Source organism: Equus caballus, chromosome 5 (genome assembly GCF_041296265.1).
Source record: "Equus caballus isolate H_3958 breed thoroughbred chromosome 5, TB-T2T, whole genome shotgun sequence".
NCBI lineage: Eukaryota > Metazoa > Chordata > Mammalia > Perissodactyla > Equidae > Equus > Equus caballus.
The window spans coordinates 73,730,895-73,755,071 of record NC_091688.1 but is presented as its reverse complement, the minus strand read 5'-3'; the positions used below and the strand labels follow the sequence as shown (position 1 = coordinate 73,755,071).

The 24,177-nt window shown below is 35.6% G+C and overlaps 1 protein-coding gene across 1 annotated transcript in view; it reads right to left on the bottom strand.

Moving 5' to 3' along the window:
• The window catches only part of DPYD (dihydropyrimidine dehydrogenase), a 768,719-nt gene that overhangs the window by 138,096 nt on the left and 606,446 nt on the right, over nucleotides 1-24,177 (bottom strand). The window contains exon 19 of the mRNA XM_023641574.2: nucleotides 2,900-3,042. Coding sequence (XP_023497342.2) covers nucleotides 2,900-3,042 — 143 coding nt within the window. The remainder of the gene's footprint in view (nucleotides 1-2,899; nucleotides 3,043-24,177) is intronic.

Here is a 24,177-nt window from a genome sequence, read left to right as displayed (position 1 = left end):
TCAGGTGATATTCAAGCCTAGACATCCACTATATCTTCCAGAGTCTTCTTGAAGATACTGCTCCATGTTCTTCTTCCTTTCCTGATGTCCTAAGGTACCTTCTTTTATCATTTCCTTTCTTCTTAAGGAACTTCCTTTAGCCATTCTTTTAGTTATGGTCTCCTGGCAATAAATTCTCTTAGTTTTTCTTAGGCTAAGAATGTCTTGATTTGCCTTTTATTCCTGAAGGATTTAGCACTCTGGGTTGATAGTTCTTTTCTTTCAACAGTTGAAAAATGTCCCACTTCCTGGATTTCATGGTTTCTGAGGAAAAATTTGTTTTTATTAGAATCATTTGTTCCCTGTAGGTGAGATGATGTTTCTTCCTTGCTTTCAAGGTCCTTTTCTTTGGTCTTTAAAAATTTTCAAAAGCTCGACTCAGATGTGTTGTAGTATGGGATCAATCATATTTAGGGTTCATTCAGCTTCTTGAATCTGTAGGATTATGTCTTTTGAAAAAGTTGAGAAGTTTTCAGATATTACTTCTTTTTCTTCCTCTCCTTCTCTGACCTCTCCTCTGGCACTCTGAAGACATGAATGGTAGATCTTTGGTAATAATCCTACAGTTCCCTGAGGCTCTGGTTCATTTTTTTTTTTTCAGTCTTTTTTCTCTCTGTTGTTTAGGTTGGTTAATTTCTATTGCTCTACCTTCCAGTTGACTGATTCTTTCTTCTGTTCTCTCAGTTCTGCTGTTGAGACACAACTGAGTTTTGCATTTTAGTTATTGTAATTTTCAGTCTTGAAATTTTCATTTGGTTCTTTTTTATATCCTCTGTTTATTTGCTGAGACTTTCTGTTTTTCATTTGTTTTAAACAAGTCTATAATTGCTTGTTGAAGCAATTTTATGATGGCTATTTTAAAATCTTTTTCAAATAATTCTAACATCTCTGTAATCTTGATGTGGGCATATATTAATTGTCTTTTTACCATTCAGCTTGAGGTCTTCCTGAGTCTTGGTATGATGAATGATTTTCAGTTGAAACCATGACATTTTGGGTATAGTGCTAAGATACTTGTGAACTTATTTAAACCTTCTGTTTTAGTTGGCTTTCTTTGACACTATCCTGGCAGAGGAAGGAGAGGATGCTGCCTCATTATTGCTTAGGTTCCCCACTTGGCCTCCTTTGACACCTGAGGGGCATAGCTCCTGGCTATTGCTGGGAGAGGAAGGGAGTTCTGGCTCCTTACCAGGACTCCACTAACACCTTCCTGGTTAGGAGGGGTAGAAGTGCCTTGTTACTGCTCCCACTTGGCCTTCACCAACACTATGGGGTCACCATGGTGGTGGTGGAAGGAGAGCCGTCTTGTTACCGCTGAGTGGTGAGGAAAGTCCTGATTTTTCACTAGACCCCCTCTGGAATTACCCCAGTGGGGAAGAGAAGGGCCACCTCATTACTTTCAGGTAGGGGTAGAAATCCAGGCTTCCCACAGCAGGGAGATTGTTATTGCCCAAGGGGGTGCTGGGCTGCCTTGTTACCGCCTCGTGAGGGTAGGAATCTAAGACCTCACTTGTCCTTTGTTTGCGTGGACGGGTGCAGGGCCACAGTTTTTATCTGTGGTGTTTGGCTAGAGTAGAGTAGTTATTGTCTAGAAGTTTCCTGTCTTGCTAGGCTGCATTTTCCTGGTTCTTTGGATAGAAAGAGCAGACTTTTTTGTCTGAACTTGTTGTTTCTGGTTTCTTTGGATCCAGTTCTGGGATATATGAGGCAAAAAGAAAATCCAGGAAATACCACCATCTTGTTCCTTGGGTCCTGAGGGCCCTAGCCAGATCCTTCTCTCCACTTTTCAGAGCCTCTTTACGTTAGTTTTACATATAAAAGATTTTTCATCAAACTTACTCAGAAGCATAGGGATAAGCACATCTACTCCAGCTTCCTGGAAGCAGAAATCTGCCTCCATTAGCATTTAGATACATGTTATTTCCACCTTAGATTTCATAAAAGGATGTTAACTCTGATTATCAAATTGACAACACAGGATATTTGCACTCCACTTCCTTGCCAGAGAATATAAGTGATGCTAGCCTCTCTGTTTTCCAATTACCATCAATGCTACGTAGTAAGAAGTCATATTAATGGCGGATTACCTAAGTGGTCATGGCCTAGTCATCGCGTAAAAAAATTTTATCCCTGGGTCAGGTCATACCATCCAAGCCTTCCTATCTGGCCCCTGAGAGAAACGCTTATGCTATAATGCGTCAAGGCACTGTACTGGGCCTATGCTGAACAACATCATAAAATGCAAGTGTATAAGCAATAAAAATTAAGTAATTTTAATGTAGTGGTGCTATTAAGAGTACAGTGCACTATATCTCAAAGTATCCCTTCATGAAGACAATGGAAGAATTTCCCTCAGGTTTGTACCATAAGAAGCTGAATGATCAATTTATTTCTATACTTTGAAAGGTATGAAGCCAGTAATTTCCTTGCTTTAGCTGTCAGGAAGTTCAGAGTCAAGTTTGATAATCCCTCCAGTACTTCATGGCATAGATTTCGTATATTGGCCTTACCTTAGATTTCATTTTATATTTCAACCAAGATTTTACTTTTACCCAGATTTCCTCATGTATTTGGTTTTAATCTAGTAGAACACTAGGCATTTTGGTACCTAATCTCCTTTATGTTAGAAACGGAGAGGTGAGTGAATACATTTAAAAAAGACAGATGGTTTGTAAGCCCTCAGTAGGACAGGAAAGGAACCTCAGGTTTGTTCTCAACTCACAACAGAAACTTAATGAATGCTGCCATCCACACTGCATCTTTCTCAAGAGATCCTACGAGAATATATTTGTTGTCACATAATTTGCACTGCAATTGTTAGATGAAGCTTTTTGAAGGGACAGACAAACCTAAATACTACCTGGAGGACAGAAGCACCACTGTGGAGAAACTGAAGACCACTTTCAGCTGAGTCAATTCCACCAGTAGCCAAAATGGGAAATCCAGGTAAAGCACGAGCAATGGAGGTCACGGCTCTCAAAGCAATAGGTCTGATTGCTGTGCCTACAGAAAATGAGAATGATCAATGGTTAGCATATTGACCACTTGACCATATTGCCTTATAATCCCTGTTCTATGATGGCAGTGTTGTAGCAGACACAGTTCAGATTTCTTTTTCTCTATTTAAGACATATACATACGTAATATATAAACATCATTATGTTTCAAAGTACGTTAATTTGTAAATAGATGTGTATTTATTTTCAGGACTCATGCTATTATCACATGCAGACGTGTTATGCAAGTGGGTACAGCAACCCTAGAACTCTCATATAAAATGCATGCATATTATAATTTGATATACAGTAGTGTATAAAAGATTCTCTGGAACAGTCAAGCATCTGTTTTAAAAAGTACAAGGAACAGCAGATTTTTAAAAAGAAAAACAATCATATACAGTGCATAAATAGACATACAGCTCTGTTATGTTTCTGCTAAGTAGAAAGCAGCTGGTGTGAACAGAGATATGATGAAAACAAGCAAGGTGCTGATGAACTTACAGATTCCATATTGCTTTTTACATGCATTTCCCACAATTTGATAAAACATAGTGAGCTTAACCTAACTATCTACAGATTGGAAAGTTTTAATCACGTTCAAGAGAATTTACAAAAATTCAGTGGAGAATATGTGTTTAATTTTTTTTATTAAGATTATGATAGTTTACAACCTTGTGAGATTTCAGTTGTACATTATGGTTAGTCATGTTGTGGGTACACCACTTCACCCTTTGTGCCCTCCCCCCATCCCCCACTTTCCCCGTGTGTTTAATTTTTTATACTTTATTCAGCCAGACATTACCAATGTATTATTCCTTAATTGTAATGAAAACTGCAAGGGTGGACAGAACACTTTGGGGTCATTTTTAAAATGATTACACTGTACTAAAGCTGCTTTTGACTCTCAAGGGTTAACACATCCTGGAGTAAGTTAATGCTTTCATAACTTAATATAATTTGATATTTCTGGTGTATATTCATAAGCTAATGGTCTTTAAAGGCATTTTATGAACTAAAAGTAGTTCTATTTGTGGAAGAATTTTACATTGCCTCAAACCAGGGCTCCACAAACAACACAAGCAAGCAACTAGTAAAAGTAGCTTCAAATGGTGAGCACTTTATCATCACCCTCATCACCACAAGCATCCTCATCAGCATTATCAATGTGTATTTATGGAGTGTTCACCTCAAGGAAGCACAAAGAACTTCCCTTAAAATCAGTGGCTTTCTTTTCATCCCGTTCATATCCATTTCAGATAAAATTGAATTTATGTGTAACTGATGCTTTTGCACGCAACACCAAAAATGTTTGTGGAAATGTCTACTTATTGCTCTCACACTTAAAAAAGCTTCCTCTAGATATTAATGTTTCTTAGTTAAGAATGCTCAATGCTGACACTTCAGAATTCCATAACTGACATTTAAATACAAGGCATTAAGTTAGGGCAATTTAGAAACTGAACATCAAGATTCTATTTCTATTTCAAAATATTTATCAGTGACTTCTTCTTAGTCTGTATGTTCTAGCCATAAAGAAGGCTAACACAGTGGACAGGAGAATGTGTAGCAGAATACACACCCACACCCATCCCCACATTTATATCCACAAATCTTTAGCTATACTAAAAAGAAATCTAAGTGAGAATAAAAGTTAAAGGAGAGTATTTTTAAGGAAATCTGTAACTTAAATACACCTTTTAGATAGACGTACAGCTATCTGCAGAATATTACTGACATGTTCAATACATATTAAGCTGATGGCTTCTTTACATACATATTACTTTGAAGTAATAAAGAAATATTGGGATTCTTTTTTTTTTTTCTTATTTAGTTGACCCTAGAGAGTAAAGGAAATTTGAGCTAAGCAGATAAATAATTTATTTCTAAGTGCACTGTTAGAAGACTATCATTAACACTATGGGGTAAAATTTCAAAGTGGTACACAGGGATTTGGCCACATATTCCAATTGATATTAATGGACATCAAATGGCAAAATCCCAGAACACGGCTTTGAAAATTAACCAGCTACACTTAAAGGGCAACATTATTACACAGGTGTTAAAAACATCAGCAAATCCTCAGCGGCATTTAAAGATGTTCAATTAGGTCAATAAGACATTTTCTATTTCATGTTTTTCTTCCTTTTCTAAAACTTTCCTAATCTACCTAATGAACATGAAAACCTTTCAAACTAATAAAGGGATCTTTTTAAAAATTAAGAATAATTATGTTCTCTGAGGAAATGTGATCCAAAATAAAGAAATCGATCCTTCTGTTGCTGAGTAATAGTAAATTAAGTTTTTATCTCCATTATAAATTCCATTTGATTAGTTTTCTTTGTAGCTCAAATAATTTCATATGAAATATTATCTATCTGTTCTCAGCATTTTTATGGGGAATAGGTTTCAAAAATGACTTTTATCCATTGTGTTTCTGCAAGGAAACTGAAAGGATATAAAGTATCTGAGTTGTTATATAGAAATTTCTTTTTAGTTTTAAAATGACAGAAATGAAGAAATAATAGGTTCAACATAAAAATTCTTTCGATGTAAAGAAAATACATATATCAATACTACACAAAGCTGTACATATGCCAATTGAAACACATAAATATTTCCAGAATCACAGTTATTGAGAGAAGAATTTTTAAAATTTTGTCACTGCTACAGTAATTAACAATTTTAGACAAAGACTAGGAAAGAAGAAGCCAGTTTGAGAGGCTCGAGGAATTGAACGTGGACTCTACCCTTAAGGAAACAACAAGGTGTAAATCAAGAAATTGAAATCCTATAAGCTTAAATGAACTAATAGGCAACGCACAATTTAAACTAAGCCCTCATCTACATGGGGTGGCCTGACGAGCCTGATGGGAAATTCAGTTACACCAAGCCATTCTATTTCAACTGTGTGGAATGCTCCAATGAAAATCAAGCCATTCTGAATCCCCAGATTTTTAAACAATCTGCAGTTTCGAACAAACAAACAAAAAATGAACTGGACCTTTGAGTTCCAACATTGCTGCCAAGAGTTCTGATTTGTACTGAAGTAGCCTTAGCGGAAAAGCAGGTGGACTAGACTGAGCGGTAACTTTTGGAACCTAATCAATCTAGGCCTTCCTTATCGTCACGTCTTAAAATGCAAATCAGTGTGCTGAACTCATAGATCTCTGATAAACTTCACAGAGCATTTTGGATTGATTTATGCTCTAGAAAAACATTTTATTAAGCCAGAGATTTTTAATTATAAGTTAATCAATCTGATTTTGATGATTTTTTTTCCTTAAGAAAATACTATCACTTGTCAAATATTATTTTAAACCAAATTTCAAAAATGCTATTAGCAATAGTATTATGTATTGATATGTAAGTATTAATGTATTATGACTTAATCATGTTCTTTACTCAGGCCTCATTTGTCTATTCATCTGTCCATCCAAGAAATATTTATTAAGCACCTATGCTTTTTTTTTAAAGATTTTTTTTTTAATTTTATTTTTCCTTTTTCTCCCAAAACCCCCTAGTACATAGTTGTGTATTTTTAGTTGTGGGTCCTCCTAGTGGTGCTATGTGGGACACCACCTCAGTATGGCTTGATGAGCGTTGCCATGTCTGCGCCCAGGATCCGAACCAGTGAAACCCTGGGCCGCTGAAGTGGAGCACCCCAACTTAATCACTTGGCCACAGGTCCGGCCCCATACCTATGCTGTTTTTAAAAAAAGATAATTGTATCTGAATGTGAAAAGTTAACAAGAACTATCCCACTTAATCTGTGTCCTAATCATATTGTCACCCAGGACAGATATCCTAAACACCAGCCCTGATGATCTTAGGAGGTTGTTTCAAGATAAATAATATGAGTCCACTTATTCATTCTGCACAGATGTTCTCCTAGGAAAAACTCACATTTATTTAAGCATCATACATTTTAAAAATACTGCTAATATGAATTTTAGAAGGAAGGCAATTTCAGGATGCACTAGTTACAACATCAGACAGACAACAGGGCCAACTGCTTAGGTTCAAATTCTACGTCCACTGCTGACAGCTGTGTGACTGTGAAAATTTCTTAATCTCACTGTACTTCTGTTTTTCCATCTATAAAATAAAAAATTATAATAAAAACTCCACAGAGTTGTTTTGAGCATTAAAAGATTTAATATATATAAAGGGCTAGAACGTATTAAAAATTGTACAGGTGTTTGCTATTATAATCGGTACTACCCACGAACACAACTGATTTTAGAGGGAGCATTTATTTAGTTTACTTTGACAGTGCCTTCTATATTGTTGCTGTGTGTTTAGTAATGCAATGAACCCATTTTTTTATCAGAGACAAAAGCATAATGTCTATGATGATAGAACGTTTTATCTTCCAAAACCTTAGGAGAACCACACATCTCCCCTCCTTTGGCTCTTTTCCTAACAGCTCTCATTTAGCCCTGTCATAATGTTGGTAAGATTACTTTAACTGATTCCAAAGATAAAAATTTCAAAGGCAGACATCAATATATTTAAGAATGTTTTTGAGAATTAAAAGATACATGCATGAAACCAATATACAAGGATTTTAATGACATCAGAACTCAAGTTTATTGGTGAAAAGGAGCCAGAGCTTTACTTTGCATGACTAACTCCTTGAAGAGAAAAGGAATTTTTAATGGGTAAGATAGTATGGAACATATGCTTATTTTGGATAACTGGAATTTTGAATAATTGAGTTTAATTCTGTTTGTTTTTTCCCTAATCATTTGACTCCTAGGACAGCTACTGTTACACAATTAATTGTTAGAGCTAAGTCCACAATAAACTCCCTGATAATAGCTCTGGCTGGCAATAAAAGAGAAATTGGGTTATAATACTCACTCGTGCTCACTGTGTATACAAAAAGAAAATGTAGTTTTAATTTGCTTACATTAATTAAAATATAATGAATTAAGTGGATAACAAATTCATTAGAAATTGAACTTTGTTTAATTGTTAATAGTTTTAACATCATCCAGAAGAAAGAAAATATTAGCAAATCAAGAATTTCAAGGATTCAGGAGTTGAGAGATTGATTTTTATTAAATACACATAAATCAAGCACCAAAAAATGTATGCTTTACTAAAACAAGTTTAAAATGTTAATGAACTAGATATACTGATAAATATGTGAGGCACAGCTATTTAAAAATACATCTTTACACATGAATTAAAGTCCTCTGAGAAAATTAGCATAATTCAGCCAGAAACTGATGAACTAAAAGGATCCAGGGTTATATGTAGAGATATGAAATCTAAAGAGAAGAAAGGGGAGAAAGAAAATCAATTGTTTTATGTTGTCATTATTTTAGTTTTATCGGAAAAGCTTTTTGGCTGTCTTATGAAAATGTTTTAATTTTAGTTGACTATTTCAAGATTTTTTTCTTGAGTTTTCATATGTTCATGGCTATGCTTATTTGCTTCATAATATATTCATAATACGTACAATACATATGTGTGTGTGTGTGTGTGTGTGTGTGTGTGTGTGTGTATGAAATAGCTGAGTCTCAATAGTTGTCTTCAAATATTTGGAGGATAACCACGAAGAAAAGCTTCATCTATGCTTTTCTCAAAAAATAATTGGGACCAATGGTTAAGGACACATTATTATTTTTATTACTGTTATTTTGATCATTAATTTGTCGTGAATTTGACATCACAAACAGCTACATTGGGATGTCCCTATCCCATGAAGCAAGATGCATGTTTGGCAGGTAGGATGCCACAGAAAAGACCTCTGTACTACAGGAAATATTAGATTAGATGATGTCTTTCAATCCAAAATTTGAGGGTACTATGAACTTTGTCATGGTAGTTTAAAGAGCAATTTTACACACTCTGTGGTTTCCCAGCAGATACCAGTGATGAAGTTAACTTAGAAAAGAATCAAGTATGAGTTAAAATGAAATTTTAACATTAAATACAATCAATATAGAGACTCCTCTCTTGAATGCTTTCTAATTGCAGGTGTTTTCTAAGTGTTTTTGCATACATTGTCCTAACGACATTACTGCAGGGATTTTCTGTCCCCATTTTTATAGATGTGTAAACAAGACTCAGGAGAGAGAAAACATCTCACCCTCAAGATCACTGTTAGAAAGTGTGGGTCCAGTATTTGACTCCAGGTCTACCTAACTCCCAATACCATGCTCTTAACCACAATGCTATACCTCTTCTTCTTCCTTATTTTAAATGTTTGGACATAAATTAAGTTACAGAGAGAGGAGTTAATAATTTTTAGAACTAATAAATATAGGTCATCTATGTATGACAAAGCCAAGAATATTAGCATTATATGAATTGTTGGCTAGGAATTAAAGCTGTAATAGTTAGTAATTGTTATAACTATAGTGATCATATAACCTAATTTTCCCCAAGACAGTCCCAGTTTATTATACCTGTGTTTATTTGTAATTACATGATATAATTATAAATAGCATCCCCTTTCACTCTAAAAGTATCCCAGTTTTGACGATGAATTATAATGACAATTACATCCAGGAAGTATAGGACAAAGGTAATTATGGAAGCAAAGTGAACTTTGATTCAGAACAAAACTGTAATCTATGAAGAGCTTACAAACTACACTGTCCTAGACTCAAAGGATGGCATGAAGAGATAAATGTCTTCAAATTTGTTATTAGAGGGAAAAACATATGGCATTCATATGGGATATCTAGGCATAATGAATCTATATGTTCTTTCTATTTTCAACCTGTAGGTGGCCACCACAAGCTACACTTATTAAACAACTCATTAGTAGCATTTTCAATACTGTCATCTTCAGATAATTAGCAATTTATTTAAATAACCAATTTCTGTAGAAATAATTGCCATGAAATGCCCTGAACCTACTTTTTTATAAACTATAATAAAAGTGTTAAGATAATCCCTGACATTTGCAAATGCCATTAGTTCACCTTTCCTTTTGATAGTGCTGTGGCATTATGTTTAAACAATTACCCGATAACACAGCAGTTTAATGAAACAGTGCAGTAAGCACATTCTTCAATATGGCCAGCGAGGACACTCAGGTTTAGAAAGAAATCCAATGTGCAGACGTGTTTACACAGAGGAAAGATGCACAGACAAAAGAAAAAAGATTATTGAAATAAGCACATTATTGCTATTTCTAACTTGGTTTAGTTTTCATAGTAGATGCTACAACATATGTACTCTCTTTGGAAACAAGAATGAAAAGTTTTGTAAATTGGCTCATATAATCGGCTGGTGTAAATTAAAATCACATGAATCTATGAATATGTAAAATATACCCATTGTATTATTTGTTCAGTAACCTCCACACAAAAGAAAACAGGTAGGGATTTTTTCCTACTACCATTTTAAAATATTTAAGTATATTTTTACTTACAAAATGGTGCAAATTTTCAAAGTAGAGTTATCAAGGAAAACTATAAATGGCTTTTAGATCTCAGCTGGTATTTAGCATTTAAAATGGACCAGAGACCTAACTTTCAGTTTCTTCTTTGCTATTCAGCTCTATTCCACTAAGACTTATTGATAAGGGCTTAAACAGAGTTTCTGAGTTGCCAGTGAGAAACTCTTCAAAACGCATAATTTTTAAGCTGCCGATCTTCATATGATAAAACAGAACTAGAATTCAAAGCAATGGTCATATCATTTTATGGCTAAAATGAATCAATTTTGAGAGGCTGAATACCAGTTGCTCTGCTAAATTATTCACACATTATTTATATCCTCACAAGTCACATATGCATTATCCCCATTGTACAGATGAGGAAATTCAGTCTCAAAAAGGTTAAATAGTATGTGCATGTAAGAGGCAGGGTTGTGTGGTAAAATAATGCATCACAACAATAAAGCAATTAGTCTACAATGCGACCGTAAAATTCATTGCTGGGTTTGAATTTGAGGGTTTTTCTTTATTTCCAGATTACTGTATGCCTCAGTGCCTCTCATGTATGTGCCTCTGGCAGTGCTTTTAGCCTATAAATATAATGAGTTCATCTATAAATATATGGACTATTTAAAAAAATACACATATTTTCGTAGTCAAAAAATTCTGAACCATGACAGACTTAGCAGGCTTTACGGTGTATACACATTTCTCATGCGATTTTGCTTAAGGATGTTCAACTGTTATCATATCCCATAAAAATCTCACCAGTCTATGTGTACTAAAACTGGTTATTTAAAGAGGAGAAAAAGGAAGATTATAAGGACGATATAACGCTGACGACCAGAACTACATTCTACCCTTGGAGAACTCCAGATAATTAGAAATGAGCATTTTTCTGACGACATAAGAAAATAACAAAAAGTGTTCTCACATCCACTAGGCTCCTAAGATTTCTTTTTTGGAAGACCACGACCTCTTTTCTCTCTGAAATTCTGCACTCTACTCTGCGGGTGGTTCCATGGTCAGGGTGTCCACAGTAGCACCTGCCGTACTGTAAAACTATTCCTTCCCTTCTCAGGAACACATTCTCTTTTCACGTCACGATGAATTACAATGTGTAAATCTCTGTGCCCTGTGATAAGACTGCATTCCTCAGAGTGTGCTGAAACCCAGGCTGCACAGCATGCAATGAGGTTTTGTTTTCTTCTTCGGGCTGGACAACCCTCAAAGATAATAATGTGGACAAGGACTTCTCCAGCCGGCCCCTATCTGAACCCTCCGAGAACCAACGCTCTCTGTAAACAGACTAGGCTCTTTGGAAAAGAGGGACTTGACTGATTAATATTTGCTCTACTGATTAGTAATTGCTCTCTCAATTAGTTGACAATAAAATTTCTTCCTAAATCTCAATAGAGTAAAAAATGAGAAATCATTTTCAATCAAAATTATTTCTCGTACTCAGCATCATGTCAATTGCTAGAAGGCAGCAATAGAGGTGCCTCCTTCTCAGTGAGCTTATGAGGCTGAGAAGATGAGAAGAAAACACTGGCAATGCATGTCCATGTCTCGATTGTGTGGGTCAGACGACGGAGCTGCTGAAACTCAGAGGACAGGATGATCCTGGAAGACTGAAGTGGTCCAGGAAGGCTTTGTGGGAGATGCAGGACTTCAGGTGGGTCTGGAAAGATGGGCAGGTAGGTCTGGGGTTGAGAAGTAGGATATTTCAAATCCTGGCAGGTGTTGGGGACAAGGTGAGCAAAACTGTAGATACTATAATGAACAAATCATGTTTGTGAAACAGTTATGTTAATAGGAAAACTAAAGTAGCCTCTCAGGTTGGGAAATGATATAAAATGCTTTGGAGTGGGGAAAGGCATTGCCTGGTGAGCTGAGGAACAGCCCTTCCCCAGCTCCCCCAGCTACCACCATCAATGTCTATCCAATATTTCATTTTAAAGATGTTTTTAAAAATATTAGCCTGACATAATAATAAACAGGTTTAGATTTCAACAGTGTCTGAACAAAAGAGATGATAAAATGAAGGAAGTCCAGGTTTATTTTACTGTTAATAAAAAAATATTTCTCAAGGGAAACAAAAGAGAATATATACTCCATGTACATATCTCTGGCTGTAGCCTTTCTCTAGATCTTAAGGCTCTTTCAACTCCGATGTAAAAAGTGATAGAATTTGTATCAGTCAGAAGAGACAAGAGTTATATAATAGTAAGATTCCCTTTTTCATGATGTAGACAGTTTGTGTAATGGAAGAGAGTACAAGTTGCACTCCATTCAACCATTCAACAACTGTTTCCAGTAACTCAAATTTCATTTTCATAGATGCATTTATATTTTTAACAAACATCATAAATATTGCAAGAATCTACAGCATGCATAAAATAGAGCACACGATCAAGCAATTAGGAAAGGGGAAAGAATTGAACATTACATTCCTTCAGACAAGATCTCCCAAAGTGTTAGCTAAAGGAGCTGTCATAACACACTAGATCATGGGGCTATGCACCAGTCTGGCAACTCTTCTACCATACGGAGGGCAGCCACAGGCCAAACTGGTCATCTAGTCTCAATCTGTGTATATCAGTGTGGGCCCTGGGACTCCTGATATTGTAGGGCTTTGGTCTATAAGCTAGGATGCCCCTCAGGCAAGTGGGTAGATAGAAACCAGGAGCTATTTGGATAACCATGGAGTGGGAAAGAACTTCTAATGGACCTAACTAGAACCAGGTAAAATCAAATCAAATAATCTATGTAAAGCAAGCAGCATGGTGACAAGCACATAGTAAGTGCTTCATAAGCAGTCCCACGACTACAGATTCTAAATATAATAAGGGAACAATATGAACAACTTTGTGCAATAAATTCAACAACTGAAACGAAATGGACAAATTCCAAACAAAATGCAACTAGCCAAAACTGACAACACAAAACAGAAAATCAAAATAAAAAATAGCCCCCACAACTATTACAGAAACTAAATTCATACTAAAAATAAATAAATACAAGATTTTTATCAAGCAAACCACAGGCCCAGACGGCTTTGCTGGTAAATTCTACCAAATTCAAGGAAGAAATAATACCAATCTTATACGACTTTTGCAGAAGACAGGAAAAGAAGGAACAAATCCCAGCATAATCCTGATACCAAAACCTGACAAATATGCTAAAAGAAAATAAAATTATAAGCTAATATCCTTCATGAACATAGACCCAAATATCTTTAATAAAATATAAGAAAACTGAATCCAGCAATATATAAAAGGAGTAAAGCATCATAATCAAATAGAGTTTATCCCAGGAATGTGAGCTTGGCTTAACATTTGGAAATCAATTAATGTAATTCACTACATTAACATAAAACAAAAGAATAAAAGAGAACAAATATGTTATCATCTCATAAGAGTGCAGAAACTGCACTGAAGAAAATTCAAAACGCATCCATGATAAAAACTCTCAGCAAAGAGGAACAGGTCCATCTCCTCTCTCTAACAAAAGGCATCTAATGAAAAGCTTACAGTTAAAATTATGCTCAATGGTAAAACATCACCTTTTTCTATACGTTTTATATACTTTATATATGCTATATACTCTATATTTTTCTATATACTAGCAATAAACAATTAGAAAATTAAAATTTAAAATAACATTTACAATAGCACAAAAAAGCAATCAATAGGAATAAACTTGTGAAAGATATGCAAGATCTCTAGACTGAAAATTACAAAATATTCCTGAGAAAAGTCAAAGAGACTTAAGAAAAAAAAGAGATGTGGTACTATATTCAGAGGCTGGAAGATTCAATACTGTTAAGATGTTAAATCTCTCCAAATTGATCGAGAGATTCAACAACACCCAAATAAAAATTCTAGCAAGCTTTCTTTGAAGAAACTGATTCAGTCGATTCTATAATTTATATGGAAATACAAAGGATCTAGAATAACCAAAACAATCATGAAAAAGAAAACAGAATCCAAGGACACTATTTCTCTTCAGGCCTTGCTATAAATCTAGAGTACCAAGACAATAGTATAAGAACAGGGAACAGGATGGAGTCCAGAAATAGACCCCACATATAAAGTCAGTTGATTTTTGACCAAGTCACCAAGTCAGTTCAGTGGGGAAAGGAAAAGTCATTTTAACAAATGGTGCTAGAACAAGTGAATATTTGTAAGAGAAAAAAAAAGGAACTTTGACTACTATCTCACCTCATACAAAAGAATTTTTAATAAGATCGAAGATGGATTAAAGGTCTAAATCTAAAACCTGATACTGTAAAGTTTCTACAAAAGAAAACATAGGAGAGTACCTTTGTTACCTTGAATTAGGCAAAGATTTCTTGCAAAGGACTTTAAAAGCACTGACTAAATTTTTTAAAAGTTGACAAACTGGACTTTATCAAAAATCAATGAAGAAGCAATGTCTAGAAAAAATATTATATTTACACACACATATTTGAAAAAGAACTCATATACAAATTCCATAAAGACTCCTAGAAAACAACAATTACAAGATGAGTAACTCATTAACATGGGCAAAACTTGAGCAGACATTTCAAAAAAGAAGATAGACAAATGAGCAGTTAGTAGATGAAAAGGTGCTCCCCTTCAGGAAAAGACAAATCAAAACCACCTTGAGACACCATTTCACACCCATTAGAAAATAGCTAAAAATCAAGAAGACTAATTTTTGTCAACACCAAACACTGAGAAGGATGTAGAACTCTCATACACTGCTGGTAGGAGTATAAAATGATAAAATAACTTTGGATAATTGTTTGAAAGTTTCTTTAAAAATTAAACATACATCTATCCTATGACTCAGCAATTTCATTTCTAGATTTTCACCCAGGAGAAATTAGAAGAAGACTACAGAAGTGTGTGTACAAGAATGTTCACAGCAGCCTTATTTACAATAGCCTTAACCTGGAAACCACCAAAATGTCCATCAACCAGAGAATGGATAAACAGATTGTGATCAATTAATTTAAAACTATCAGCAATAAAAAGGACTCACAACAACAAAAAAATAGACAATCCAATTAAAAAATGGGCAGAGGCTCTGAACAGACATTTCTCCAAAGAGGAAATACAAATGGCCTATGGGCACATGAAAAGATGTTCAACATCACTAATTATTAGGGAAATGCAAATCAAAACTGCAATGAGATATCACCTCACGTCCATTAGAATGGCTATTATTAAAAAGACAAGAAATAAAAAGTGTTGGAGAAGATGTAGAGAAAAGGGCACTCTCATACACTGCCAGTGGGAATGTAAACTGGAGCGGACACTATGGAACACAGTATAGAGATCCCTCAAAAAATTAAGAATAGAACTACCATATGATCCAGCTATTCCACTTCTGGGTGCTAATCCAAAGATGATGAAAACACTAAATCAAGAAGATATATGCACCCCTATCTTCATTGTAACATTATTCACAATAGCCGAGACCAGGAAACAACCTAAGTGTCATCAACAGATAAATGGGTAAAGAAGATGCGGTACATATACACAATGGAATACTACTCAGCCATAAAAAAGGATGAAATCTTGCCATTTACGACAACATGAATGGACCTTGAGAGTATTATGCTAAGTGAAATAAGTCAGATGGAGAAAGCCAAATACCGTATGATTTCACTCATGAGTGGAAGATAAAAACAACAATAACGACAAATAAACACACAGATACAGAGAACAGGTTGGTAGTTACAAGAGGGGAAGCGGGGAGGGGAGAGGGCAAATGAAGTAAAAGGGCACTTGTGTATGCCCTTTGTGATGGATCCAATTAAGACTTTGGGTGGTGAACATGAGGTAGTCTATACAGAAGTTGAAATATAATGATGTACACCTGAAATTTACATAAAGTTATAAACCAATGTCACCTCAATAACAAATTAATTAAAAAACATTAATTATGAAAACCTCACAGAGAAAGCTGAAATGCATTACTTAAAAGTTCAATAAAAGCTATAAAATAAAAAGAAAAGGACTTGCCTATGATACCTGCAACAACTCAGATGGATATAAAAAATATTATGTTGAGCAAATGAAGCCAAACAGTACACACACACACACACACACACATGGGTAGGCATGTGAGAAAGAGAGACAGAAAAAGAGAATGAATATTATTTCATTTATATGAAGTTTAAGAACAGTCAAAAAGAATCTGTCATGATATAAGTCTCAGCTGGGAGTGGGGCAGTTGACTGCCAAACAATACAAGAGAATTTTCTGGTGTGAAGGAAATATTCTCTATCTTGTTTCAGATTGGAGTTACTACACACATACACATTTTTTTGTGTGTGTGAGGAAGATTTGCCCTGAGCTAACATCTGTGCCAATCTTTCTCATTTCTGTTTTTTTTGCTTGAGGAAGATTAGCCCTGAGCTAACATCTGCATCAATTTTCCTCCACTCTGTATGTGGGATGCCTCCACAGCATGGCTGATGAGTGGAGCAGGTCCGCATCTGGGATCCAAACTGGCAAACCCAGGTGGCCGAAGTGGAGTGGGTGGAACTTTAACCACTCTGCCAAGGGGCCAGCCTCCGGATGTATACAATGTTTAAAGTAAATTTGGCTGAACACCTAATACCTGTCCATTGTATTGTATATAAAATACACTTCATTCAAAAATTAAAAATATATAAATACATATAAGTAGCAAAAATGTGCATCTCAAAGGTGAGCATCTCCCATTTGGATCTTCTTCTAAGAAATCTTTTGATGGTCAGATCACTCAAAGACTTCATTTTATAAAACATGAGAGCATCTTCCCGTTTGCAGATAGAAACCAAATCTGTGAGAAACTAATCTTATATTTTAAAGGTAAATAGGACGAAAGATCATCATCTGCAGTTCGTCATGAAAATAAATCTGGGAAACTAGATGACCCTTCAGGAGCACTTTTTATGATGTTATTGGCCTCTTCAATGTTTGTAATCTCTATGAAATTTTCTTGAAAGCAATGCTTTTAAAGAAGCCACATATATCACATGTAAGCATGTACACACACACACACACACACATATACACAGTGCCAGTGATAAATCACTGATTGTTAAGAATAAGGACACATGGAGTACAAAAATGATGCAAATATATAGACAGGTATTATGGCTGGACCATAGATCTAAATCACAACCCCAGAATTAGCCAGGCACGCGAAGCACCACTGTGTGTAGAAAGGCACAGCTCCAGCAAGCCGCAGAGTCAGCCTGGCCCTTTGCTGACTGTTGTAGTAAGACCCCAGAGCCAAATTTCAAAAATGTCATCAACCGATCACAAATACTGTTAACATATAATGAGCATTTCTGCTTCTTCACTTTATGCCCAAATTGCTATTTGAGTACATCTTTACCTCTCCAAAACAAGAGAGCAAGCACTCATGGGTGTTATTGCTATTAAAACCTTATAATCGTAAACTTATCTTCCCAGCTGAATCTTTAAAGAATATTTGGCTGATAGCCTATATATCAAGTCTATGATGAGTTTGCAATGAAATATCTTCTCTCCACTTGCTACTTTTCCAATCCTTTATGTTTTCTGATGAAATTTCAGGCTCTTCTCAAATTGAGGTCGTTACTTTGTCGATTGGCATGGATATTTAGGCTGAATTGGCAAGCGTGCAACTCCGGATGATTCAACTCCTTGCCAAATGGCATTTAGCTAACTTCTGCATGCATGAAAAGGAGACAGCCTATTATCAGGACCAACTTGGTGGAAAAAGGATATATAGTCTGTATCTAATGCACAAATCTAAGCAGAAATGTGATACATATGTTTTTCCTCATTCATAGACGCTCATTCAATTTATATTGTTGCCGTAAGTGTTTCATCATCCAAATGCTTAAATTGTGCATAATGATTCCAAATACTATTGGACCATTCAGAATTGGACATTGGGCATCACAGATGTGCTAAATTCAGTTACAGAGGCATGGCTAGAACATGGTTTGCATGCCTCAAAGGGAGAGACTTTTTTAGCAACCTTCGCCAAAACTGCTATATATTGTTTCTCAGCAGAGCTCGGAGACTTTTCGTAATTGTGTAGAAGCTGACAGAAATCATATTAGACTGTACCAGTCTTTCAAATCTTTTCAAGTACATCTGCAAAGGGTGTAAATAGGGCCAGCAGTCACAATGTATATCTTTTTTCTAACACCAATATTTGCTTTACTCTAGGCAATAAGAACGAAGGTGTGAGAAATGGCATGCTTACAGGCAGTAAGTGGCTTGAAAAAGGTCTCCTGTTTGCATTCTAGAAGATCATTTATTTATAAACTCCAGAATACAAATCATTAGACTGCCAGAGTTCTTATTTACTAACTGCTAAATTGTTATAGGGCAGCTCTTGAAATCTGAAATTTAAAAATGGCAAAGTATTAAAAAGTTTCAGGGAAAAATGATATATATCCCATACCTAGCACAAACGGAACTAGAAAAACATACTTGTGATTGCCAAAAAGGGCTAGCACTCTAAAGACTGTAGGCAAACAAAATGCTAACACGTTTAATTATTCACAATGGCACATTTATGGAGAGTATAATGTCGCAATCAATAATTACAAGCCCACACAAACAGCGTTGTAATAATTCTACAAGGCGTGTTCAGAAGTGAAATAATTTAGAGTTGGAAATCAATACCATTTACAGACATTGGAAAATGTCAAATGGAAAATGAATGCCAGTATTTGTATTCTTTCTGGAGCATTCTGACTACTCAGTTTTAATTATTCTTTAAAATATTTCCTAGTACCTGAAATCAAAAGCAAACATTTGCCCTTTCATGTCTCAATTAACTCTTTCAATAGATTGAGATTTGTCAGGAGGCTGCTGCACTTACAGGAAAACGGCAAGTCCTTATAAGAACCAAGGGTTTTCCAAGCTTTGCCCTTTAGTCAATGTGCCTTCTTTTGGCTTCTCTCCCTTATTGTCCTTCTCAGTTTCCCATCTCACAGCATTTTTGTTCCCTTCATTTCACATCACTCTTTTTAGCTTTGAAAAGAAAGGCTTTGGCACAAATGCTTTCTACCACAAGATAGCACTTTGGTAGATTTTTAAATTAAAATATTGCCTATGATAAAAATAGAAGAAATTAGGTGAGGGGGGTATATGGAAACTCTGCATAGTTTGCTTTTAACTTTCTGTAAATCTAAAATCATTTCAAAGCAAAAAGCTTATTTAAAAAAAATATACCTTATGCAACACTTGGATTCTTCCTGCTGTTATAAAAATACCAGTTCGTCGACAGTATTTGGAAAAAACAAAGACACAAACTTGTGAATTTTGGAAATAGTTTTTCAAAAACATAGCATTTATAGTTGTTTTTATTAATTTCCATTTCCTACTAAGAAATAACAGCAACAATAGTAGCTATCTTTTATTGAACTGCCTAATACATGCAAAGCACTCTATTAAGGCTTTTACTTATGTTATTTCATTTAAATCTCATAAAATTCCAAGGAGCTATTACTTTTGATGCTCAAAATGATTAGATATTTTGCCTTGTAATAGTAACTGGAAGATCTTAGATTCCACCCAAATCTGTTGACTTCCAAATCAGTGCTGCTTTCCACATTACCTTGCTTCAAAAAGTATTTGTATGTACTTATATTCATACAAATATGGGTCCAGGCACTGTACTAGGTTCCATATTTGTCAGAGAACTCAAAAATAACCCTACAAACAAGTTGCTATTAGTCCTAAAAACAAAAGGAAAAATTCCAACATTTTCTAGCAAAAGCTTCTCTAGTTATGAAAGCGTTTCACTGTCAACTCTAGTTTTTTCTGACACTTCTTCAGGTTTCTGAAAAAAAGACGTATTTAGCTATTTCTCCATTAATGGAGTAATGTCCAATCACCTTATGCATCATCAAATTATCTATAAACTGAAAAAGAAAGAGCAGAAAATTTAACTTCAGGTTCCTCCAGAAACTATGGCAACCGGACTGTTTGGCAGTCAAAGGGTGTAAAATCTAGATTAGATAGATGGATATATTTACATATTCACTTTTACATTAAACAGAGTGGATGACACATCCCTGTATAAAACCTATTATTTAAACACTTCAAGTGAAAAGTGTTAAAATAAATGGCTCATGACTTATGAAGTGTTAAAATAAACGTTTATTTCAACACTATACATGTCATAAGCCATTTATTTCAACACTTTCTACTTCAGAAGACTCATCCAGACAAAAAGGAAAGATTTCATTTGCAGACTATGTCAGAAGGCCAAGACACAGAGGCTAAAATCGAAGTTTTGATGCTAGAGCACTCGATTTGGGGAGGCTAGAAGGACGTATGATGGGAGGTCTGATGTTTCACACCTGGCAAAAGCTCTGTGGATGGGGTGAGCTTATCATCAACAGTAACACTGGCTTCATTTAGACAGTACATTTATCTTAACTGATTCTGAGACTTCAGGGCATGCCTCAGCATCAAATTGCAAATGAGATGTATTGTTTGGGGTATTTCTGCAAAGAAAACATATGTTTTATTTCATGTCTCCGCTTATTAGAAGAGTCCGAAGTAACCCAAATTCTTCAAGAAACAAAGCTTCCAAGAATAACAAAGGCTGAGTTTCATAAGCATAAGTGCATGTGCTTCTATAGAAATCCTTAGACGATGAGCTCTGTTCTAGGTGCCGTATGAACATTAACTAATATAATCCCCACAGCAATCTGGAGTGGTAGCTACTCTTATTTCTGCCAATTTCTTTTCAGATAAGAAAACTGAGGTAGAGAGTGGCTGAGTAACTGATCCAAGGGAAACAAGCAAGTGGTGGCACCAGGATTTGCCCCAAGTAGTTAGTTCCAGAGTCCCCGCATTTCACCCCTACGCTAGGCTGCTGCCTTTTGGAAACAGAACAGCAGACTATTTTTTCTCATGGTCTAGAAGTTATGCAAGCTTAAGAAGTTGTCAAGTTTATCACTTCATTTTCAGGCAGGGCCAGCCCAAAGAGGTGAAAATTTCTCTTTTGTAAACAAGATCTCCAAATAAAAAAGTAATGATGCTTCTATATGAAATTAGTATTGACTGATGACTGATGACAGTTATTTACGCATTGTTCCAGTTTTGCCTATTTTAAGATTTTATTTTCCTACAAAAGGTTGAATGTGTATGGTTAAAATGAGAATGTCTGATAGTGACTGAATTATTTCCCTCCAGAATGTCTCTATGACCTCTTGATAAAAATGCTGGTAAATGCTTCCATTTTCAAGCAAACTCAATAGTAGTAATCTTCATATTCTGAAGCTCTCCCTGGGGTCTCTTTCACAAGGTCACTAATCCCATTCACCTGGGCTCCACTCTCATGACCTAATCAACTCCCAAAGGACCACCTCCTAATATCATCACATTGAGAGTTGGAATTTCAACTTATGAATTTTGGAAGGATGAAAATATTCAGTCCATAACACCAACCAACCCTTTGGCAATCTTAAGGCCAAAAATTGGTAAAAAGAAGTCAGGAGACTGAGGAGATTGTGACATCTGAAGAACATACTTTTAACATGCCACAATTCAAAGAAAACTTCTGAGATAATTCATTGTAGGGATATTTGGCATTTCAAAAGAAAAAACTAAAGCATAGCAAAATTATGCAATGTATTGAACAAAAAAAGATATACGATTTTTTTTCAAATAATAGTTTGAATAGTATTAAAATATATACTCATATATTTATAAAATCTCTATATTTGGTATCTTATTATTGGAATATAAATTACTTCAAATAATATAACTGATAATTACTTATCATATACTATATATACTAGATAAATGAGGTCTATCTTTTTATAAATGAGACCTAATATTTAAGGATTATTACTGAGAGCAAATTTTGATATTTACTACCGGGACTAAAATAAAGACCATATATATATGGTATTGAGTGTGAATATCTTCCCAGCTTTTCTTCAATTTAAGAAAAGCTCCATACCATCAATTGAAAAACAAAATTTGAATTAAAAATGAATTTCTATACAAATTTAAACTATACATTTGAAGTATTCAAATATTTTCATCCATTAAATCAACAGACATTTATTGAATGCTAACTATAAAGCAGCTAATATGTTTGGAGGTGGTGATATAACTCACTGTAATACATGCTAACAGCTCCAATAAAACCCAAGCAAATGACCATGACAGCTCACCAGAAGGTGTAGTGTACTTTTTCCGGTTGGGTCACCTTGAAGTGAAGATGATATGAGCTAAGTCTTAAAGGATAAGTGGCATTTTAGAATGTAGAGAAGGCAGGGACAGGAATCACAGATACAGAGAAGTGCATGAGCAAAAGGGTAACAATCTGGAAGTAACTGGAACATCAGGTACATAACAAGGCCTAGGGTAAAGGATGGATTAGGAGGGACAGGAAGGTGACAAGCCTGGATGGAGAGTGTGGCAGGTATCTCTGTGACCCACATCTCATCTCCTCAAACACCTCTTCTTCCAGCTGTGGCTGCTAGGGACAGTATCATGCTAGTTCTTACTAACCCCAAGAAGGCAGAGGCCCACTTAGTTCTGCTAGGCTTCTTTCTACTTTCTGCCTCAGGGCTCCTGCTGAAACAGCAAGAGCCTGCTAGGCCTGCGCAACTGCACCCACAGAAGTGCAGAGGAGTTAATTTTCCCCAGGACAACCCTCAAGCAGAGGTTGATGGGCACCACTGGGTAAATGCTCCAGCTTTGAATCCTTCAGGTGGACAATTATGCAAGGCCTTCTGCCTTCTCTATACTTCCCAGGAGTTTGCAATTGAGATCTCAAACGAAAAAATGAACTGGCTTTTGCTTCTTCTTTGCCTTATGCTCCCCTCTCCCTCATGTCTGCTTCCTGAGATCAACTCCCAAATAAACTACCGCATCCAAGTTTTTGTCTCAGGTTTGGCTTTCTGAGCACTCAAACTAAGGCAGTGAGAGAAACAATGCGGCCAGTTTGTGAATGGTCCTACTCCACACTCAGCATTTTGGATTTTTTCTTACAGGAGGGGGAGGGCCTCTAAGAATTTTGAGCAGGTGGTCAGTAACCAGATAAGATGGTATTTTAGACTTTATAAATGGTAGTTGTGTTCCATAAAGATTAGAGGGGATGAAAGTAAAAGTGAAGAGATCATTAAAAGGTCATTTAAGAACTAAGTCTGTGAGTCCAAGGGTTTGGACGATGTCAAGGACACAGAGAGAGAGAGTGAAGTCAGAGTTCAGTCACCTTCAGACATAGACCGTATAGAACCTTGTGGTTAATTACATCTGCAGAGTAAAAAACGGGGGAGGCTCATAAGAATACTCAGAGGGTAATGTCATTAACTCTGATAATTTCTGAGGTTTGTAGGGAATAATAGGTTTGGATCTGGGTAAGCACCTGAGGTTATCTAGGTGGAAAACATCTGAGACACTTAAGAACATGGAATATAGCCCATTCTTTATTTTTGGTTTGCCATACACAGCGTACCGTATAACTGGGATTCTGTAAGTGTCTTATTTATATATAGCAGACTAGAGGTGAAAGAGGTTGTGACAGTGTTGACTACTGGAAAGCAGTTGCTAAAATGTTGTCCAATTGAAAAACCATGTCTAGACTTTAGGATCACAACAGTTGGTATAAATTCTGCTTTCCACTCTTAACAGCAACTGTAAGCTGGATTTTAATCACTCTAAAAATAAAGCTAACAACACCTATCTCATAAGGTTGTTGTAAGAATCAAATGAAATTCTGAAA